This window comes from Hydra vulgaris, chromosome 13 (assembly GCF_038396675.1).
Source record: "Hydra vulgaris chromosome 13, alternate assembly HydraT2T_AEP".
Classification (NCBI taxonomy): domain Eukaryota; kingdom Metazoa; phylum Cnidaria; class Hydrozoa; order Anthoathecata; family Hydridae; genus Hydra; species Hydra vulgaris.
In genome coordinates this window covers 55650001-55672692 of record NC_088932.1, presented here as the reverse complement: position 1 = coordinate 55672692, position 22692 = coordinate 55650001, and the positions used below count along the sequence as shown (strand labels likewise).

The 22692-nt window shown below is 28.5% G+C and overlaps 1 protein-coding gene across 2 annotated transcripts in view; it reads right to left on the bottom strand.

Moving 5' to 3' along the window:
- Positions 1-22692, bottom strand: part of LOC100214125 (band 4.1-like protein 5) — a 44889-nt gene that overhangs the window by 3376 nt on the left and 18821 nt on the right. Inside the window, exons 7-20 of one of the 2 annotated variants that reach the window (XM_065817012.1) lie at positions 22557-22630; positions 22195-22241; positions 13029-13205; positions 12804-12873; positions 12560-12651; positions 12410-12484; positions 11432-11500; positions 11273-11334; positions 9369-9399; positions 8377-8466; positions 7137-7181; positions 5946-6011; positions 3857-3925; positions 3716-3769 (exon numbers count right to left, since the gene is read on the bottom strand). In XM_065817012.1, the coding sequence (XP_065673084.1) occupies positions 3716-3769; positions 3857-3925; positions 5946-6011; positions 7137-7181; positions 8377-8466; positions 9369-9399; positions 11273-11334; positions 11432-11500; positions 12410-12484; positions 12560-12651; positions 12804-12873; positions 13029-13205; positions 22195-22241; positions 22557-22630 (1021 nt within the window). The remainder of the gene's footprint in view (positions 1-3715; positions 3770-3856; positions 3926-5945; positions 6012-7136; positions 7182-8376; positions 8467-9368; positions 9400-11272; positions 11335-11431; positions 11501-12409; positions 12485-12559; positions 12652-12803; positions 12874-13028; positions 13206-22194; positions 22242-22556; positions 22631-22692) is intronic. The other variant, XM_065817013.1, reaches the window with a different exon arrangement.

Sequence of the window (22692 nt, the reverse complement as noted above, 5' to 3'; positions counted from 1 at the left end):
ATTTAAAATTTTGAAAAAAACATAATTTTTAATTTTAATTAAAAAAAAAAGCAGAACTTTATAAGACTATGACAGGAATGTTGCATGGACCTGGAGCTGTATAAGAGTTTAAAATAGAAATAACTTTAGCTACTGGAGCAGGAGCGATTTGAATATTTTAAACAAGTTAGACAATAGGTTAACCTGTTTTTCTGGGATGACATAAAGAGTTTGGTCATTAGATTCAAGAAATAAATTAGCTCTTTGCAAAAAGTTTTTCGTAAATAATTCTGCTTTATTTTTGTAAGAGGTAACAAAATTAGATTCATGCATGAGAAATGGAATGTTAGAGTTGTTTTTGTTAATGTTAAAAACTTAAAAAACAAAAGCCAAGTACTTAACTTCTGAAATAATATACAAGACTTAGTAAGAGTAGTAGAATAAAGCAGCTTGGAATAATAAAGCTTAGCTTTGGAATTTCTTGCAATAATAAAAAGTGGTCTCAAGAAAGTTGTTCTTGTAAAAAAAATGAAAGAAATTAGTAATAACAGCTGCATAAGTAGGATGATAGAGTTCAATGAAGTGTATTTAAGTAGACTTAAAACCAATGCAATTTAGAGTAATGAACATTTAAGTCAACAATATTGGCAAAGGATATAGAAAAAGAGCCTAATTAATTTGATCAAAAATAACATCAAAAGGAGTGATCTTGAGAAGAAAGAGAACAATAAAGAATGAAGAAAAGGGTAATTGAGTGAAGAGGTGCTTAACAGAAACACATTAAAAAAAAAAAAATCAGAGGATTTAAAGTTGATTTTACTGTTGAACAATCTCTTCGAATAGGGGAGTTGATACATAAGTATATACCCAGGCCAAGAATATGACAATTTGCAAATCAAAAGATAATAGCCATCAACACTAAGACATGAAGATGAAACAGCTGAAGATGAAACAGCTGAAGATGAAACAGCTGATGATGAAACAGCTGAAGACGAAACAACTGAAGTTGAAACAGCTGAAGATGAAACAGCTGACAATGAAGCAGCTGAACTCAAAATAGTTTCACAAAAAGCAAGTACATCTGGTGAATTTTGCAAGAAGTAAGATTCAATAGATGAAACAAAGAAATTTTGAATATTTAAAAAAATAGTTTGAAATAATTCAGAACTGTGATGGTTTTTTATGCTTAATATTTTTTCAAGTACTTTACTCATGTTTTAAATAATTAGAGAACTTGACACAACAATTGATAGTACATGGCAAAAAGACCTAAGCAACAAGCTATGCAGTTGCTTTAGTCCTACTAATTAACGCTAAGTTGTAACAAAAGGCTTCGTATATAGCTTTGACAATGCACAAAGACACTATCCATGCACAACATGACACAGTTATTACTCTGGTATTTTAAAGTTGTTAATAGAATCAGTCTCTTTGAGAGCTACCACAGAGCTCAGGAAACCTTACTACCAACTTATTCTATTATTTACTTACCAGACTAAACTGAGTTTTAAAGCTCTACCCTCATAAGAAGATAACAGGAAGAGTTGAATAGCCAAAAAAAAAAGGCGCAAGAAAAATCCATGAGTAGAGCCAAGAAGATCCAGTGTTCATCATTCTAGGCAGGAATATTAAAAATTTACATCTATGCAAGCCTAATAGATCAAGTGGATGTGAAAAGATAATCAATAGAACTTTTCAGATTAATCCCAAAAAACTTTTTTTTAATTAATAAACTGCCTGTTGAATGCACAGCGGGCCATTTCAAAATAAATTTTTTACCTAAATCAAGTATTTGGGTAAAACTTTTACTTTGAAAAATTTAAAAAGTGTATACCTTAAAATAATAAAATTTGTTTAAATTTTTTTATTTGTCTGCTTGTTTGTTCCAGGTGTCCGAATAAATTTTTATGCTTGTTCAAGTAAAAAAACGTTGCTTTTTTTTTAAGAAAAAAAAAAAAAAAAATACTTTTATAAATAAAATTTTATAGTTTTAATAGTAGCATACTTGCTTTTTAAAAAACAAATTAAATTTTATCTTTTTGAGATTTTTTTAAAAACGTGACAATCAAAATATGACAGAATAAAATGAATAGTTACTATAAAAAGTTAGAGATCTTTTATGCCCATGTTTGACAATTAAGGGAATAACATTTTAACAATGTCCCAATATTGTAGATGGTTTCTCATTAAAAAATTTTATGCAAAACTTTGCTAATTTAAGTTTAGCAGGTTTTAAACATTCATCATTTAAATATTTGCCATTTGATACGTTTGTCATTTGCATTCGTACAACTCTATGAGCTCTATATAATAATTGCACACTACAAACTCTATGTAATTAAATGCAATTTTGGATGCGACAAGAAACAAAAACACAATTCTGCTTAATATGCTAATGTTTTTTAAAATTTAGTATAATGAAGTATAATTAGTATAATTAGTATAAAACTTATTTAAGATTATTTAAGAAATGTATTAAAAAATAAAAAATAAAAATAGGTATGTTTTTTTAAATTTATTCAGTAAATAAAGAATTTTTTTTTTTGTATCAAAATATTATATTTTATATTGCTTGTGTCAGCTAACTTAATAACCATAAATGAGTAATGTATTTATTTTATAGACTACTTGGCAACCAATCAGATGGATCTTTTCCAGTACCTAAACTAAGTGGTATAGTTTTCTTATTTATAAATTTAATCTGATTTTAGTTAATTATTCATTATGTATTTAATTACCTAAAATTTTAATATTACTTAAAAACTTAAAAAAAATTGAACTTTATTTTAAAATTTGAAAAAAAATGGAATAAAGTAAAGAGACACAAGGATAATTTTTGAGTTGTATTACAAAATCTTGGAAAAAAAAGAACAACAAAAAAGCAATAAATGTTTTGAAATAGATAAACAAAGAACAAAACTCCATATTTTCCAAGTTCTTCTCAAAGTTATGGTTTATGACGTTTCATAAAAATTAAAAAAAATGAAATGATGTTTTTTTTACTATATAATTGTGCTTAAGTAAGTATTTATACTAAATATGAACATCTGATATTATAACTTTAACTAGTTGTCTACAAAAGACATGTGTAAATTACATATCATCAACCCTCCTCCTCCTAAAGCTCCTGAAAAAATAAAAAAGAGGAGTACAGAAAAAATGTTGAAAAACTGAAAAAGAGATTTACATTTTTACATCTAAGGTTGTAAAGTGAATACTGATATCAGAAAAAGATTGTGCAGTTAATTCAATAATAATGTATACTGGAGAGGAAAAAATACAGGTTGTTTAAAATACTCAATGAACCCTTAAAGGCTACTTAAAAAACCCATCCATGATTTAATACACAAATTAGGATTTGATGGATCAACTGGCCAATCATTATACAAACAACAAACAGTAAGTGAGATAAGTATCAGCAATGTAGAGGAACATTCATTATTTCTTGCATTGTTCTAATTAAACTTTAAATTGAAAAACCTGATCACTCTGGACTAATGAAAAATCTTCCTCTACACTTTACTGTCATCCAGGGTGATTCCAGTATGTAAAAGAAAGTGCTGAGGTTATTAAACAAGCTCAGTCCACTGAGCAGTGGCTAAATAAATCAATCAATATGAGCACACTTGTGGTATATTTATAACTCTGGTTAATAATTAAAAAAATTTAAATTTAAATATTATATTTATTATTTCTATCTGCTTTATTAAAGTAATAAAGAGAAAGTAAAACCTACTATTGTGGTTCATAACTGAGTGGAGAATGCTTCTGATCAGGTAGCATCTGCCGACTAATAATTATAGAAGTTTAAAACAACATTATCAATCAATACAGTTACTAGCTATATGCTACAAAAAAATTCAATATAAATACTTACTCAGGAGTTAGATTTTTTTTTGGCAATATGTTGCTTGTTTTATATTGAACATTAGGAGCTGATCCATATCTGAAATTAAATTAAAAAAATTTTTTTTTTTTCATTTCTAACAGCATTTTATTATAATAATGAGGTATATAAGGTATATATTTTATTATAATAATGAGGTTTAAGTAAGAAACATGATGTGTAAATATAAACATATTGTATATATTTAGAGTTATATTATATATATAAATATATTATATATAATATTAAGTTTATTCCACACAAAAAAAAAAAACATAATAAATGGAATTAAAAATTTTTATAAAATGTTAAGTTAAAATAAATTATCACTTTTTCTCAATATTTTATATAAAACTGATTTTTTAAAATTTGTATTAAATTATTTTTTATTAATGATAATAAATGAATATTTGTTTAAATATTTTTTAAAGCATACTATATAAAGCCATTTGAAAATGAATAAAAAGATAACAAGAAATATTCATGAAAAATCAGGACAGCTTAAGAACGACCACAACAACTCAAAAAACTTTTTTAAATTTTTTAGAAAACAGTAAATTAGGAACTTTAAAAAATAAAACACAAAAATCATAACTCTTTGTGGACTGACAGGACTTATTTGTCCCACTGCATTAGCTAGTCTTTCTCTTAAACCAATTGTTTTTTTTAATTTAAAAACATTGCATGACTTTTCACTTGGTTTTTAGGCATGTTTTAAAATTTCATTTAATTGTTTGCCATCAATTATTTTTTATCTTAGATGTGATGTCTAATGATAGTTTTTAGAGAAATTAAGTCTAATTATTTTATAAAAGTAAACCAACTATATTTACCTTAACATACTTTTTTTTTTTTTGGGAGATATTTTAGAGCTTCTTTAATGTGTAACTAAATATTTGAAGTTCAGTTTATGTGTTAAAAAGGTTTGCATACACTACTTTGTTATGAAAATTAAAGTGGGGCCAATAAGTGCCGTCATTTGTTACAGTCTAATATTTTTAAAACCAAACATATTTTTTTGCTTAGAATATCAAATATGAGTTGTAAGATTCAATACAGTGCTATAGAAGCTGTTGAAATAATTTTACAAGATCTTCCTTCTGGTGATGTCAGTGAAACTGAATAACTTTATTTTGATTCCCATATTGTACAAGGTATTATTATTAATCTTATTGAAATTGAACAGTGGCTAATGAAAACTACTTACTTCATTCAGATAATGAGTTGGTTGATAATGATACTGGGATTGAAAATAACAAAATAAATTCTAAAATTGAATAGGATAATGATGATAGGAGCTGGAAGAAGTTACAAAAAGATGTAATGTTTGCTTAAAAGAAAAGATTGAGTCAAGACCACATTCTAAATGTGCCACTTGTAATGTTTTTTTGCTCATAAATAAAAAAAATTGTTTTTCGAAATATCATAACATTTAGATAAATTTAATTGAAATGTGTTTATTAACAAACATTTTTGTTTTTTCTTTATTTAATAAAAAATTAAAAAAAAAAAGTTTTATTGTCGGACGAGACATACTAACTCCACTTCAGTGTCCATGGTAACAATGGCCCTGATATATTGAAAAAAAATGTATTGCCTATTACTGGACCCCATTAGTATATTTAAATTGTATATTTTATTAAATACTAGCATTTTCCACCCTTCAAACCTTAAAGGTTTTTTTTCCATCCTTTGAGAAAGGGTTAAAAAAGTAGATCTATATTAAAATCTTACTACGTTGTAATTAACTTTCTTTTTAACTTATTTATAGTATTTAGCTTTCTTTTTAACTATATACAATGTGTACACTACAGATAATTAAAAAAAGCAATAAAAAATGATATAATAAAAATTACAGTTGATAAATGTAGTAACTAAAAAAACAGTATTAAACAAAGAACCCGATTACTTTAATTTAACAAAATTTCTTATAATAACTGTATAACCTCCAATATCACAACTTTATAACCTCTATTATCACAATTTTATAAACCTCTATTACCACTACGTTGCCTGATTTATACAAACTGCATTATAATTTTATAAAAGTTGAAAATTAATAAGTAATAAAGCGTATTACCTAGAGTTGTTATTTTGAACTTCTTCTGGCGCCCCTGAACTGGTATACCCGCTATAATAGTGATTCCTAAATTTTAAAATATTAGAAAATATTACACCAACTTTAACAACAAACCATCACAGCAAACAAATCATATTATTGGGCATGATTTTTAAAAGAGCCTTTAACTTAAAAAAATTTTCTTTAAAGATTTTGAGATAAAACAGTAAAAAATAAAAAACTTAGTATTAATGTGTTATTATTCTTACTACTCCAGTGTGTTTACAGTTTTTTTTTTTTTGAAATGGGAAACTAATTTAGTGAAAAAAAAAAGTGCATTAAATTTATGGATATTCCCTCATTATACAATTGATAATGGTCCAGTAAACAGACTGCATCTATACAGTTAACGCACTGTACTTGTAATTTTATATAGTTTTAATGTCTTACTATTGTTGTTATTTATTTTATTGACAATGAAAGTCTGAGTTATTTAAACTTTGAAAACTTATATAATTCTAATAAGGTTATTTACTTATATAACTCTAATATAGTTATTTATATAACTCTAATATAGCTATTTATATAATTCTAATTAGGTTATTTAAAAGGAATGCATCCAGTTATATACACCATATACTGGGAAACCTTTTTATCATAAAAATTAGCTGTAAAAACCCAAAATGCAGTCAAAAGTGTTTTAAATCTTAGAATTTGATAATGAAATTTTTCAAAATAAACTCTTTTTTCATATTATTTAGTTAAATATTGTTGCTTAATCATACCATAAACTTTTTTTTAATATTTGAATACAAGGTTTATTATTTAAATTTAATGTCATTAAAGGAAACTTGAAACAAAGAACAACTACAAGTTTAGATAATAGTACAAATAGATAACTGGTAATAATGGTATGAATAAGTAAAAAAAGTATAAATAGATAATAAGTAATATTAGTGTGAATAGATAAAAGTATAACTAGGTAATAGGTATGGTCAGTAAAGTACTGTATATGAATTATATTTATGACTCAAAAAAAGTAATAGCCCTCTGTTTTGTTACAAAAAAAAAAACTGTCATACAGACTTTATCATCTAGCTTGAAGTATTAAAGTAAATACCATGATTTTTTTTTGAGTGTAATTTTACTTTACTGACCATAGGTAATTGTATATCCTTATATGTACCTTTAACAATTATGTAATTTACTGACCTTCTACGCTTTTGCTCTGCTTCGCCAGCTGAACTATAACCTGACCTTGAGGAACATTAAAAAAAATTAATAATAATACATCATTACTATAAAAAAATAAGCAGATACATGACCATAGACAAGTAGGGGCTATCCCCCCTCCCCTCTATTTCTATCTTAAGCTGCGTTTTTAATTAAAAATATTTATAAACAATTTGAAAAAATTTATAAAAATTTTATTTTGTAAATGTCTATAGAAAAGTATTTTGTTTCTATAGATGTAGAACTTGGTGTATAGAAGTCATTAAATCATTGTATTAAACTCATGTTTTTAAAAGTCAAATTTTTTAAAAATTAATTTGCATTTCTGTCTTTTTTGTCTTTGTTTTATGGTTTTTTTTGAGTTGCTTTTAAGCATGAGAAAATCTTTCAAGAATTTTATGTTTAAAATTACATATTATTATGTTGGATCTGCATCTACCTTTATGTCAGAAATCTTGTGCTTGCTATAATGTTTTATAAAGGTGTCATACTATACAAGACTTGTTTTTTAAAATCAAACCTTGTTTGCTGTTCCTTATTTTCTTTAACTTTCTGCATCATGTAGACATTTGAAAATATTACATTTGAAGGCCATATTTCACTTCATATCACAAAAAAACATTTTTAAATAATAAATTGCCACAAAAACCTCATGTGAAATTAGGAGAAGTTATGTGAAAAATTAAAAATTAATGCTACCAATTTGTTTAAGTAACTTGTATAGAAATGTTCTAAACACTATTTGGTTTATGTTATCATATTTATAACATTTAAGCGGTGTGCATCCCATGTACACTGTAGCAATATATGAGGCCATAGATAATTTGATCTTCCATATAAACGTTTGAACCTTCGTATGTTTAATGACACTTAAATTTCTGAAACTGTTAAAAACATGCTAAATTGCTCTATGCATAAGATGTAGGAATTACAAAAAGGAGTTGAAAAGTTTTATTGTTAAGAGACATTGCTTGCACCACTCTTTTCATAGCCTCCCTCCCTTCAAGTTTAAAAAAGTTATCTATGACCATGAGATAAGACCCAACTGAAAATCTTTTTTGTTGCGTGTAATATTTAAAAAGTATAGTATATAATATTTTAAGGAAACCATTTTCATTGTCTCCAAATAATATCACTAAATCAATTTGAAAGCAAACAATTCTATATTACTTAATGCATATAAATTATATTTTAAAAAAAATAATGGAAAAAAAAATACCCTTGATACTTAGGTGTAATTCTTCTTTCAATGCCGGCAGATAAAGGACGAGTATGAAAAGAATTTTGTTGACCACTGGAATAAAGATCACTTAAAAAAAATTTATATGTTTATCTCCTTCATTGATAAGTAAAAAAAATACAAGATACAACACACACACACACACATATATATGGCTTTAGTAGTATTTTCTGTAGCCTAAAACCAGCTTATGTGTATGTATGTGTGTATCTTGCATTATATATATATATATATATATATATATATATATATATATATATATATATATATATATATATATATATATATATATATATATATATATATGTATACATATATATATATATATATATATATATATATATATATATGTATATATATATATACTTTTTCTATATATATATATATATATATATATATATATATATATATATATATATATATATATATATATATATATATATATATATGTATACATATATATATATATGTATATATATATATATACTTTTTCTATATATATATATATATATATATATATATATATATATATATATATATATATAGAAAAAGTAAAAACTGGTAAATGATCATTTTTGGATACAAGCACAAAAAATTACATAAAAATAAAATGAAATGACATGATAAATAAAAATGATCAAAAAGCAAAAAAGATAATATGTAGTCTCCTCCACTGTAGTGGAGGGGACTATATATCATTATTAGGTATCACCCCCTCCAGAGCCTTGGGAGGTGAATTTAAAAAAAGCCGCTTTTTAATAAGTTTTTATTGTTTTTTATAATTTTTTTTCTTTTTGAAAAAATACTTTTAAAATGGTATATTCGTTAACATTACTTAAAAAGTATTTATTCAGATTATATATTCAGATTAAAAAAACAATTGTGCCAACATTTGGCATACATAAAGGTATTATAAACAAAAAGAGTACATAGATAAAAAACAAATTTTGCTATAAAAATATAACACATACAAGTGTGAGCCATTTCTTCCAGTTTGATCATCTAAAAAATGAGCATAATAAAGTTAAACATAAGTATATTAGGATACAGAAAATAAAAATACATAAGTATTTTTATTTTCTTATTTTTTTAACAAATTCACTTTTAAAATGGCTGCAGGCAACCAGTAGTTATGGGGGATTTTCGAGAAAGTAAGGAAAAGAATTTGAAAAGAAGTTGACAAAAAACTTAAAAAACTGTAACTTGTATGCGTCATGATGACAAGCGAGTATTCCTCAACCATCAATAGTTAACAAAAAAAAAAAAAAATGAAAAGAAACTTTAGACCATGAAGGAACAATTACTGTAATAGCAAGATAATGATTGGCAGACGACTTAAAAGATTGCAAATTATGTGAATCAGGAAAGCAAGATGAAGGAAGCGAATTCCAATGAACTGATGTTCGAGGAAAAAAACTAGACGATTAAGCGTTTTTGGAGACATGCATAATGTACTGAATTTTGATGGAAAGTAGGTAAAATTAAAAAAATTTTTTAAGCTTCTATAATAATTATACAATTATGTTTTTTTTTTTGTTTTTTTTTTTAATGATTTATTGTATTTAGAAGTAAAAAACTAATGGAATGTCAAAGTATAAATGTTTTGACATAAAATTGAGTTAATAAATTTTTATTTCCGAACAATTATAATTTGGCATACTGTTAAATTTTTCATTATAACTAGAATAATTCAATTCTTAAATTAAAGAAAAAATAAGGTTTTTTTCCACTAAAATAATATTTTTACTTCGCCTAGTCCCATAATTTTTGCTCAGTCCAGTTACAGAAGAAATTTTCATTACCTTCTTTGTCTGAAAAGTTGTAGAAAATGTCAGATGTCTGACGGAAAATGTCAGATGTCTGGTGGAAAATGTGAGGTGTCTGGAAACATTAGGAAAAAAATTAATCTGAAAACATGTGCAAGATATGCAGAAGCAAATGTCAGTTCACAGGATCTACACTAAGAATGTGATACTACCTTAATTAGAAACACAAAATAAAAAAACCAAAGAACAAAAAAAAAATGCAAAAATCTCTTCAACAAAAGCAGAACCAAAATTTTTTTTATTTATTTAAGAGTTGATGAAGCATTCTAATATCTAGCAGCTCTGCATGGGTTTAATTGTAATACTTTTTTTTAAGTTAATTGATGTTGAATGGATTACATTTTTCCATTACACTGGATAAATACAATTCCACAAAAAACAGAATATTTCTTCACATTAACATTCACCAGAAAAACAAATACTTGGGATCTTGAAAATTGTACTTGCAAAAATTGCCTAACTCATGATTTCAAGATTTTTTCTTGAAAAGACATAAAACTCTTGATAGTTGCATCATTAATAATGTCGTAAAAGAGTCCAAAGAAAACAAAAGACAGCATACTCTCCATGACAAAATAAGACAACATACTCTTCAACAAGAGTTAGAAAAGACATTCCATTATTCAGCAAAGAAACAGAAACTCAAAAAATTTCCTGAAAATATTTGCAATGAAGAAAACTTTTCTTACTCAAGTATTGATGTACAAAAAAAACAACTTATGAACAATAAAAATGAATAACAATAAACTTATTTATTAACTATTGAATTTCTTATTTTAAATAAAATACAACAATAATATTATAAATATAAAGTGCTTGATGATATTAAATACAGTCACATTAATTCATAAAAATATACATGACGTTATGTGTTACTATGAGATGTGTTATTAAGTCATAACGTTTTACTTTGGGATAATGGGTTATGCGTTTGACATGCGTTTCAGTATGACTATGACATGTGTTTCAATATCATATAACATGTTTATATGATAGAATTATTATATAAACACGATGTATTAAATAATTTAATTAGTCAGAGAGCATACATTTATTATGATCTTGAGATTCCAAAATATGATCTGGTTGATTGCGTTTTAGACTGGGTGTCCTGTAAAGTAGAAAAATAAACAAATAAATCAAAAAATTATTTTAATAATTTAAGAACTAATTAAATTTTAAAACTGTTACTATCAAATTAAATAAACCTGTAAACTGAAGGTTGAATCCTTGGTCTTGTATCAACTTCTTTTTCTAGCTGTTGCTGTGTTCGACCACTAAAAGTAAAAAAAAATTAAAAGGAAAAATTATTTATAGACCGATAGATATGATAGAACTTAATTTCAATCAACCTCACCCTAAAAGACCAAAAAATCTTTTTACAGAAACTTTTTTATAACACATTCAGAGTTGTTTTTAAAATTTTTTAATCTTGTCTGAGCCAAGTTTGTGATTTATAAAACTTTTTTTTTTTATAACTAATATCCAGAATAATAAGAAAGTTTCAGAAATCATGTTAAATAAAATATATAGGATGTTACTTTTCAGAAATCATGTTAAATAAAATATATAGGATGACAATAAATGAACAAACGACAAAACAATGAATAGATCAATGACAAAATAAAAAATTAAATGTATAATAATAAAACAATTTAAAATAACAATTTAAAACTTTGTAAAATGTTTTTCATTGTTTAGAACTATTCGGTTCATAAAACAACTTATTATACAAAATGTTTTCCATTTATTTTTAAAAAGGTTTTTTAACCAACAAGTTTACTGTCATAGCAAATATATCATAGTTAATAGGATAAGTAAAATCAGTTGTATATTTAAATAAATTTAAATAAGTAAATCAGATGTACCTTTTGTTATAGATTTTTAGATGTTATTCCTGTATCAACATTTTTAATGACAAAATCTTAGTTAAGAGCAACATTTGTCTCTTAACTAAGATTTTGCCACCAGTGTAACATTTGTTTGCGAATGATTTTACAGAACATTCATTTGTGAATGATTTTACAGAATTGAATGAAAAATCTTTTGTAAGTTAATCTTTCAGATTGGCAGAAATTTTTATATTAAAACAATATAATGATATCTAGATTATATAAAATTTACAAAAAACTCACACCTAAAAAAAGCACATTCATATTGACAAAATTATTTAAAAAAAAAATTACCTAAATCTGAACTTTGAACCTTTTTTGAACAAAAAGTTATGAGCAGATGCAGGAACATCATTCACTTTTTCAAGCCTAAATGAAAAGAGTAAATAACAAAACTCATTTTTAGAGAAATTCAAATAGGATGTTGATACTTATGACAACTACCGAAAGAAAGTATGATGTTCTGCACAACATCTCCAAAGACTTTTTGCAGAGTCTTTGTCATTGCACAAAAATGTATACTCTTTTTCTTCTTCCTATAACAAAAAAAAAATTATTTTTTTTCTTCAATAAAAAAGAGATTTCTTTCTGTATCTTATAAATATTTATTTCTTAAATAAATTTGTTTTCAAAAAATTCATTTCCTAAATAAAATTAAAAATTTTTAATAAGAATAAATTAGACTAACTACGTTTCTTCCTTGAGTAGCTCTAAGTAAAAAACAGTATCCTTTGTACTTCAATTTTGTGATTTTAGGCCTTAAAAAAAAAAAGTTTTAAATGTTTAAATAAAAAAAATAAATGCTTAAATAAAAAAAAGATATGATTTTTTTTAACTTATAAACATAATTAATTAAATTAACTATTACATAAACATAATTATTACAAACATAATTAATTAAATAAACTATTACCATATAAAACTGCCAATTTTATTTTTACTTCGAAATAACACAATTCCTGTTGGAGACAATCCAAGCAAATACTCCATATTGTCTTGACCTTTAACAGAATGTAAATCTACTCCATACATCTCTAACCATTTTACACGATCTAAAAACTTTAGTTCTGCATCTGCAGGTGTAACCCCCCTAAAAAATTAAAACATGTTTGAGTTAACCCCCCTAAAAATTAAAATATATCAAAGTTTAAAATAAATAAATAGAAAAAACATAAACTATTAGAAAGAAATCAGCATAAATTTTTAGAGAAAATGATGGTGTAAAAATATCAAAATAACATAATAATCCTTAAACCTAATTAAAATAACCAAAAATTAATTGGACACTTTTAAAATAAAAAAAACTTTTTTTGTTTTAAGTATTTAAGTTTTACATACAAATATTAAAACTGCAGTGTACACATAAACACGGAAGTTACACGAATGAACCTTAAGTTAATCATTAAATAGCAAGCAAGCTTGTATAGTTGCAGTAATACAGCCACAGAAATGATGCACTGTGGTAACTATGATAGTTGCTGGTCTAGTTTTGTTTGAATTGTTAATAGTAGAGGCATTGACAACATCATCTGTCAAACCATTCTAATAATCCACAACTCAATTATTAAAAAAGTTTAATCAAACTTGGCAATTGCTATTAATTTTGCAACGAAAGCGTTTGCAGTGACCATAGACAAGAGGAATGAATATTGGGTCAGTATGCTAGTTGATTAAATCAGTTTTGTTTTCAATTTTGAATTTTTGGATAAGGTCACCACATTTTCTTCTGTTACTTAGTGAAGTTAGTCCAAGTTTAACTTATCTTGTCTTGTAATCAAGGTATTTTAATTCATAAGGTATTTTAATGTCTTTTTTTAGATGAGGGCATAACACTGTCACAGCATATATTAGATGTGGGCGCTCGTATGTTGTATTGAGGTTTTTCTGGGCTATTATTATCTTCACTAACAAAATTGTGCTTTAACATACCTAAGATTTTATTAGCATTGACAGTAGCAGTGAACACTTGATTATTGTACTTTAGATCATCAGAGAGTTGAACAACGAGGTCTTTTTCCAATTCTGTTGTACCTAACCAGATTCTTTTGATTCCACTATCGGAGTCGTTGAAATCGTCAATGAAATAAATGTGAGGGACAGATCTGGATTGGTAGATAAGCATAATTTTACATTTTATGATGTTAAGTTGCATGAGCCGTTTTTAGGTCCAATTGACAATTTTATCAATATCAGCTTGCAGGCAAAGCTTGCTTTCTAAAGTGTTGCAAATCTAAAGTGTTACAAATCTAAAGTGTTACTTAGGTGCATGGAAAAAAGACTTAAGTGTTGCAATCTGGCCTCACAAGCTTATTAATCACAATCACCTGGCCTCACAAGCTTATATTAAAGTAAATTTAAATAAGCTGCCACAATTCATCACAAACAATTATGGAATTAGTGTATGTGAATTATGTAGAGTATACTTATTGTAATTTTATAGCTATACGACTGTTGACATACTGTAAAAATGGTTAACTACATGATTTTAATTTGAAATCACTAGAAATGAGAACAAACCAAATAAATGTAAAAAAAAATTATAGCATTTACTCCCATAGAGTTAAATTTCAATTTGAAATCAATCATTATAAAATAAACAAAAAGTAAACCAAAATAACTTGGATTTGCAAAGTTTAAAATAAAAACTAAAAACTTATTTTGTGCTAAATTTTTTGATTTTATTTGTGATTAATATTATGCAAAAATTGCTATGGCTATTCAAAAAAAAGTGTCAAGAAGTTAGAAGAAAAAAAATCTGTGTGTGTTTTTCTATTTTATATATGCATTTATATCTCATTCTGAAAGTTTAACTTTTTTTGTATTCCAACCATATTAAGTTTTATATTTTAAAGGTAAGCCAATCATACTATTTGACAAATCTCACCCAGTGCTAATCAAATCAGTTCATCAACTAAGGGATAGACACAAAGTTTCTGGAGTCATTTTAAAAAAAAGGACTATTAGTACAAGTTGCTGTACCACCATGTCCAGTCAATTTTAAAGACTTAATTTTGTTGTACCACCATGTCTACCAATTTCAAAAACTTGAATTTTGCATTCAAATTAACATGGTATTGAATTTTAAGTAGCAAGTGATGTGTTATGCAAAAACATTTTCAAAGATTCTATGTTTCAAACTTGCAAATAAACTGATTATTTCCATGAATGAAGAAATAACTTCAGGTAAATCCAAACATTGTAATAGATTGTCTGAGTTCTCCATTCTAAATGTTAATAAAATAGATGACTTGCGAATGTGTACATTTTTGTTTTTAAAATAACATGCGCATGCATACTTGTAAGCAGAAAAAACAAATTTTCCAGTAAAAAACATTAAGATGTTAAAATGTTTTGTTAGGAAAATTATTTACTTATTGATTTTTTAACAAAAGCTAAATTATTTTAACTAGTTGTTGTGTCATTAGTTACTAAAAAAGATGTGAAAACTAATGTTGGATTAAAATTTATAAAGTTTCCTTTGGAAAATCAGCTTTTAAAAGAAGAAGACGTAGAGACTGGATTAAAGTAATCCATAACATTTAATGACATTGAAGTTGCTCCAAATTCAAGTTCAATTGAAAAAAGAAAAGAAAAATGAAGATCTTTTTCAATACTATCATCTATGATACAAAGTTTGATAACCATACTGAGAAAAAAATTATGACACCAAACCACCAAATAATGTCTACTATTTCTAAATAATTTAAACACAATATTTATAAAGCAGAATTTTAAACTTTTTACTTTCAATTAATACATTACTAAACTTAATTGAAATATTGAACTTAGAAAATAAGCTTTACTAGAACAAAGTAAACATATTTCATACCAAAATCTAACATCAGATAAACAAACACAAAATTTTTTCAAGACCTTAAATGGTAATGTGGCTTTTTAAAAAAGTTAAAACTGACTCACTCACACTTGATGTTGGAAGACCATCTTATAGTCAGGTCAGGTTATCCTGCTACTGGTAACATGTAACCCAGTACAATCTGCTTCATGTCCTGCTGCCTTGTAGGATACGCCTTTTAGGCAAAGGCTAGGAGATGCTAACTCCGACTAAAAATACCCCCTGCCTTGGGGCTCTTGGTTGAGTAAAAGCTAGAAATGGTGTCTCGATAAAATTACTCATCTTGGGCAGATGTTAAATGCATCCAGCTACTATCTTGTAGAATGCCTTCTAGGCAAAGACTTAAGAAGTAAACAGATTCTATATGTTGACCAGCTTCGCACCCTTTCTTCATCTATTAGGCTGGCGCAGATGTTTTTTTAATATATTATTTCTAGTTTATGATGTTGAATGCTGGATCTTCTTGACTCAATGCATGGGTTTTGGTTGTGTCTCTGTTTTTATGACTAGGCAACTCATTCTATTATCTCCTAATGAGGGTACAGCTCTAAAACTCAGTTTTATGGTTCTGAGGCCGGCTGATAGTCAAGTTTCCCAAACTCTGTGGTAGCTCTCAGAGGCTGACTCCATCAACAGCTGAAAAATATCAAAGTATTAACAGTGGCATGTTGCGCATGGATGGTGTCACTGTTTGTACTTTTATTGTGCATTGCAGAGGCCACATTTGGAGCCCTTTGTTAAGGCTTAGGGTTTATTAGTAGTATGGAGGCAATTGCTTGGGCTATTAAACAATGTTCTGAGTACTATCTATGCTTTGAGTCAAGTTCTTCAATCTGATTTTAAAATGAATAAAGTACCAAAAGCTATAATACACAAAAAACCATCATCATCACCAAGTTCTCTAAACCTATCATTCACTAATATTCATGGTCTTTGAAGTAACTTTTCTTCTGATGAGTCTTATCTCTTGCAAAGTTCATCAGACCTACTTGCTCTTTGAGAGACTAATTTGAGTTCAGCTGTCTCATCTTGCGATCTTAGTGATGATGATTATCTTCCTTTAATTCGTAAAGACTCCAATAGTCACATGCTTGGCCTGGGCATTTACATTCAAATGAATTTGGCAATTTGTCGTGAAACTAGGTTTGAATCCACAAACTATTCTTTCATGTGCTTTCGTTTAGCACCACTTCACTCTATTGCCTTTCTATTTGTTCTATAATGCTCTCCTTCATCTCAAGACTGCACTCTTTTTGATGTTATTTCTGATCATATTGACCAAGCCCTCTCTCTTTATCCATCAGCTAATATTGTTGTTGTCGGTGACTTTAATGCTCACCACTCTGAATGGTTTGGCTCTAGCGTCAGTGACTCTGTAGGCATAAAAGCCCACAACTTTTGCCTTTCACAACCCCTAACTCAAATAGTCAACTTTCCAACTCGCTTTTCTGACAACCCAAATCATTTACCTTCTCTACTCGACTTATGTCTTGGTTCTGATCCTAGTCAGTGCTCAGTTTCTCCACATTCACCCTTAGGTGCTTCTGATCACAGTTGCCAATCGAAACCGTTGCTTCCATATTTATCAGCAAAACAATTCTCCAGAAAACAGACGTCTGTTTATACTGCTAGAAACCATTGTAAAAAGGTTTTGTTTAACGCCAAAGCCCACTATTCTCAGGTCATGAAATCTCGTATTTCACCACAAATATTAGTCTCTCATGACTTCAGGAGAATCTTTAATAGTATCAATAATAAGGGCAAATCTTTAATTCTACCTCTCTTGTATGGTTCACACTTTGTCACCTCACCTAAAGACAAAGTCGAACTGTTTGCTAAAAACTTTTCATCAATATCATCTCTTGATTCCACTAGTTGTGTTCTACCTGATATTGCCAACAAACAGGTTGATCCATTGCTTGACATTCGTATCACTCCAGCTTCTGTATCTAAAGTGATTTCCTGGCTAGACTTTTCTACAGCTTTTGGCCCGGACAACATACCTGTTATTGTCTTGCAGAAGTGTTCTCCGAAGCTGTCGTTTATACTCTCAAAACTATTTAACAAGTGCTAATCAGAGTCTTGTTTTCCAGCCTGCTGGAAAGCGGCATCCGTTATCCCTATCTTCAAAAATTCTGGAGAGCGATCTGATTCGTCTAACTACCCATTAGCCTCCTTCCTATCATGAGCAAGGTTTTTGAATCTTTAATTAACAAATACTTAATTTCTGATCTTGAATCTAATAACTTATATTCTGGCCATCAATATGGATTTCAATCTTCTCGTTCTACAGCTGATTTGCTAACAGTAATAACTGATAGGTTTTATCGTGCATTAGATAAAGGTGGAGAGGTTAAGGCCATTGTTCTTGACATTTCAAAAACTTTTGATAAAGTTTGGCATGCTGGTCTTCTCCATAAGCTTTCTTCTTATGGTGTATCTGGCAACATCTTTAAGATTATTGAATCCTTCCTTTCCAATCGTAGCATAAAAGTTGTCCTTGATGGACAGCACTCTTCTTCTTATTCTGTAACTTCATGTGTTCCTCAAGGTTCTATCCTTGGCCCTATACTCTTTCTAATTTACATCAATGATCTTCCAGATATTTTCACATCTAAGGTGGCATTGTTTGCTGATGATACTACCATTTATTCTTGTCGTGATAAGAAACCAACACTCTCTGATTGCTGGGAGGGGGCATTTGAGCTTGAAAAGGATCTCACTTCTGCTACAGCATGGGGCTCACAGTGGCTGGTGAACTTCAATACAGATAAAACTCAATTTTTTTAAGCCAATCGTTATCGCAATAATTGAGATCTTCCTATATTTATGAACGGTGATGTACTCGATGAGTCATCTACTCTTCATCTTCTAGGATTAATTCTTACTTCCAATCTTTCTTGGAAACCATATATCAAATCAGTTGCAAAATTAGCATCTGCCAAGGTTGTAAGGGTTTATCGAGCTTGTCACTTTCTTACTTCGGATTCTATTCTCTATCTCTATAAGTCTCAAATCTGGCTTTGTATGGAATACTGTTGCCATATCTGGGGCGGACCTTCTAACGATGCCCTTTCTCTTTTAGACAAGGTGCTAAAACTTGCAGCTAACCTCCAACCATTATCACATCGTTGTAATGTTGCTTCTCTTTCTCTTTTCTACAAATACTATAATGAGTACTGCTCTAAAGAGCTAGCGTCTCTTGTGCCATCTACAAAAATTCATTCTCATTTTACTAGTCATTCTATTAAGTCTCATCCTTTTACTGTGACTGCTCCTAAGCGCTCTGAAAATTCTTATTTGTCTAGTTTTTTTCCTCGAACATCAGTTCTTTGGAATTCGCTTCCTTTATCTTGTTTTCCTGATTCATATAATTTGCAATACTTTAGGTTGTCTGTCAACTGTTATCTTGCTCTGTGATTAGTAGATGGCACAAGAGAAGCTACCTTCTTTAGAACAATGCCCATTATAGTATTTATAGAAAAGAGAAAGAGAAGTAACATTGCAATGATGTGATAATGGTTGGAAGTTAGCTGCAAGAGCAAATCCAACTATGTTTACAATACATTCTTGCTCCTTGTCAAAAAGCAAAAGGGCATCATTAGAAGATCTGCCCCAGATATGGCAACAGTCTTCCATACAAGGTCGGATTTGAGATTTATAGAGATAAAGAATAGAATCAGGAGAAAGAAAGTGTCGAGTACAATAATAATCTTAAAGATGTTAATGATACACCATAAGAAGAAAGCTTATGGAGAAGACCAGCATGTTAAACTTTATCAAAAGCTTTAGAAATGCTATAAGAGTGATAGCGTTGCCCTCTCCACCTTCATCTAATGCACGATAAATCCTATTGGTTAATACTGTTAGCAAATCAGCTATAAAACAAGAACACCGAAATCCATATTGATGATCAGAAAGTAAGTTATTAGATTCAAGATGAGAGATTAAGTGTTTGTTAATTAAAAATTCAAAAACCTTGCTTATGATAGGAAGAAGACTAATGGGACGGTTGTTAGACGAATCAGATCGCTTTCTAGAATTTTTGAAAATAGGGATAACAGATGCCACTTTCCAGCAGGCTGGAAAACAAGACTCTGATTAGCACTTGTTAAATAGTTTTAAAATTATAAATGACAGCTCCGGAGAACACTTCTGCAATACTATAACAGGTATGTTGTCCGGACCACAAGCTGTCGAAGAGTCTCAACAGGAAATCACTTTAGATACAGAAGCTGGAGTGATACAAATGTCAAGCAATGGAGCAACCTGTTTGACAGTTATATCAGGTAGAACGCAACTGGTGGAATCAAGGGATGATATTGATAAAAAGTTCATAGCAAACTATTCGGCTTTGTCTTTAGGTGAGGTGACAAAGTCTGAACCATACAAGAGAGGTGGAATAACAGATTTGCCCTTATTATTGATACTATTAAAGATTCTCCTGAAGTCATGAGAGACTAATATTTGTGGTGAAATACGAGATTTCATGACCTGAGAATAGCGGGCTTTGGCTTTAGACAAAACCTTTTAACAATAGTTTCAACAGTAATAAACAGACGTCTGTTTTCTGGAGAATTGTTTCGCTGATAGATATAAAAGTAACAGTTTCGATTGGAAATTGCAGTAGCATAATGTAAGGAAAACCATGGAAAAAAGTGAGGCGTGACCTGGAATCATTGAAAGGAAATAAAAGATTCCATGCATGTGCTTCTTACATAACTTCGTGAATCCACGAAGTTATGTAAGAAGCACATTTGTTAACAGGAAGTCGGAAGATTTCTACCCAAGAGCAGTCACAAAGAAAATCACGGAAAGAGTCCCAGTCGTCTTTAAGGTAGTTATAAGAGGTAAGATGTCATGGGGATTCAGATGATGAGGAAGAATGAGATAATAGTTTTAGAGAGATCAAACTGTGATCAGAAGCACCTAAGGATAAATGTGGAGAAACTGAGCATTGACTAGGATCAGAAATAAGACATAAGTCGAGTAGAGAAGGTAAATGATTTGTGTTGTCTGGAAAGCGAGTTGGAAAGTTGACTGTTTGGGTTAGGAATTAAGAAAGGCAAAAGTTGTGGGTTTTAATGCCTGCAGAGTCACTGACACTAGAGCCAAGCCGTTCAGTGTGATGAGCATTAAAATCACCAACAACAACAATATCGGCTGATGGATAAAGAGAGAGAGCTTGGTCAATATGATCAGAAATAACATCAAAAAAAGTCAAGTCTTGAGATGAAGGAGAGCAATATAGAACAAAGAGAAAGGCAATCGAGTGAAGTGGTGCTAAACAAAAGCACATAAAAGAATAGTCTGTGGATTCAGACCTAGTTTCCTGACAAATGGGTGAATTCTTACAAATACAAATGCCCAGGCCAAGTATGTGACTATTGCAGTCTTTACGAATCAAAGGAAGGTAACCATGAACACTAAGATCACAAGATGAACTCAAATTAGTCTCACAAAGAGCAAGTAGGTCTAATGAACTTTGCAAGAGTTAAGACTCAACAGAAGAAAAGTTACTTCAAAGGCCACGAATATTAGTGAATGATAGGTTTAGAGAACTTGGTGATGATGATGGTTTTTTTGTGTTTTATAGTTTTAGGTACTTTATTCATTTTTAAATTTGTTAAAAAACTGACTCAAAGCATAGATAGTACTTAGTACACTGTTTAGTAGCCCAAGCAATTGCCTCATTACTTTAATAAACCCTAAGCTGTAACAAAGGGCTCTAAATGTGGCCTTGGCAACGCACAATAAAAGTACAAACAGGGACACCATCCATGCGCAACATGGCACTGTTAATACTTTGACATTTTTCAGCTGTTTATGGAGTCAGCCTCTCTGAGAGCTTCCACAGAAACGGGAAACCTGACTACCAGCCGGCCTCAGAAACTGAGTTGCCTAGTCATAAAAACAAAGACACAAGCAAAACCCATGATGGAGTCAAGAAGATGCAGCATTTAACATCTTAAACTGTAAATAATGTATTAAAAAACATCTGCGTCAACCTAATAGATGAATAAGGGGTGCGAGGCAGGTCAACAGATAGAATTTGTTTACCTCCTAAGTCATTAAAAGAAATATTTATTAAGGCATTTAAGACAATAATCTTATATTTTGAATTTTTATTAACACTGAATTTGTATATCAGTATTTTCAAATATTTGAGAGGGGGAAGAGTTCCTAAAACCTGTTTGAAAAGGTTTTAAAAATATCAAAATACAACCTTAATTTTCTGTACATTTCAAATACTTGATCTTCAAACTCCTTTGTCTAAAAAATAACCAAGTTTAATTAATAGCCATAACAGAATATTTAAATGAGTTCTTAAAAATTAGAAAAAATGATAATCCTTTTCTCTAACTAAAAAGAACTTTTTAAAAGGTTTCTCAATAGGAAATATAAGTTTTTGGTTAAAATTTATTTAAAATAAAGTAATTTAACTATAGTTACATAAAAATATAAAAAAATACTGTAAACATATATTATTTAATATGTATGAATATACAACAAATGTTTGAATGCTCATAAACAGTGTGTTTACACAATTTTCATAAACAATATGTTAATAAATGCATTAATAAATACCTGATTAGGAAGAAACCGAAACTGTGAAATAAAGTTTCCTGTATGTATAGATGGTTCATAATCTCCAAGTTCTGCTAAAATTTAAAATCAATATGTTAGTAAAGATCTATAATTATGTAACAATATATATATATAT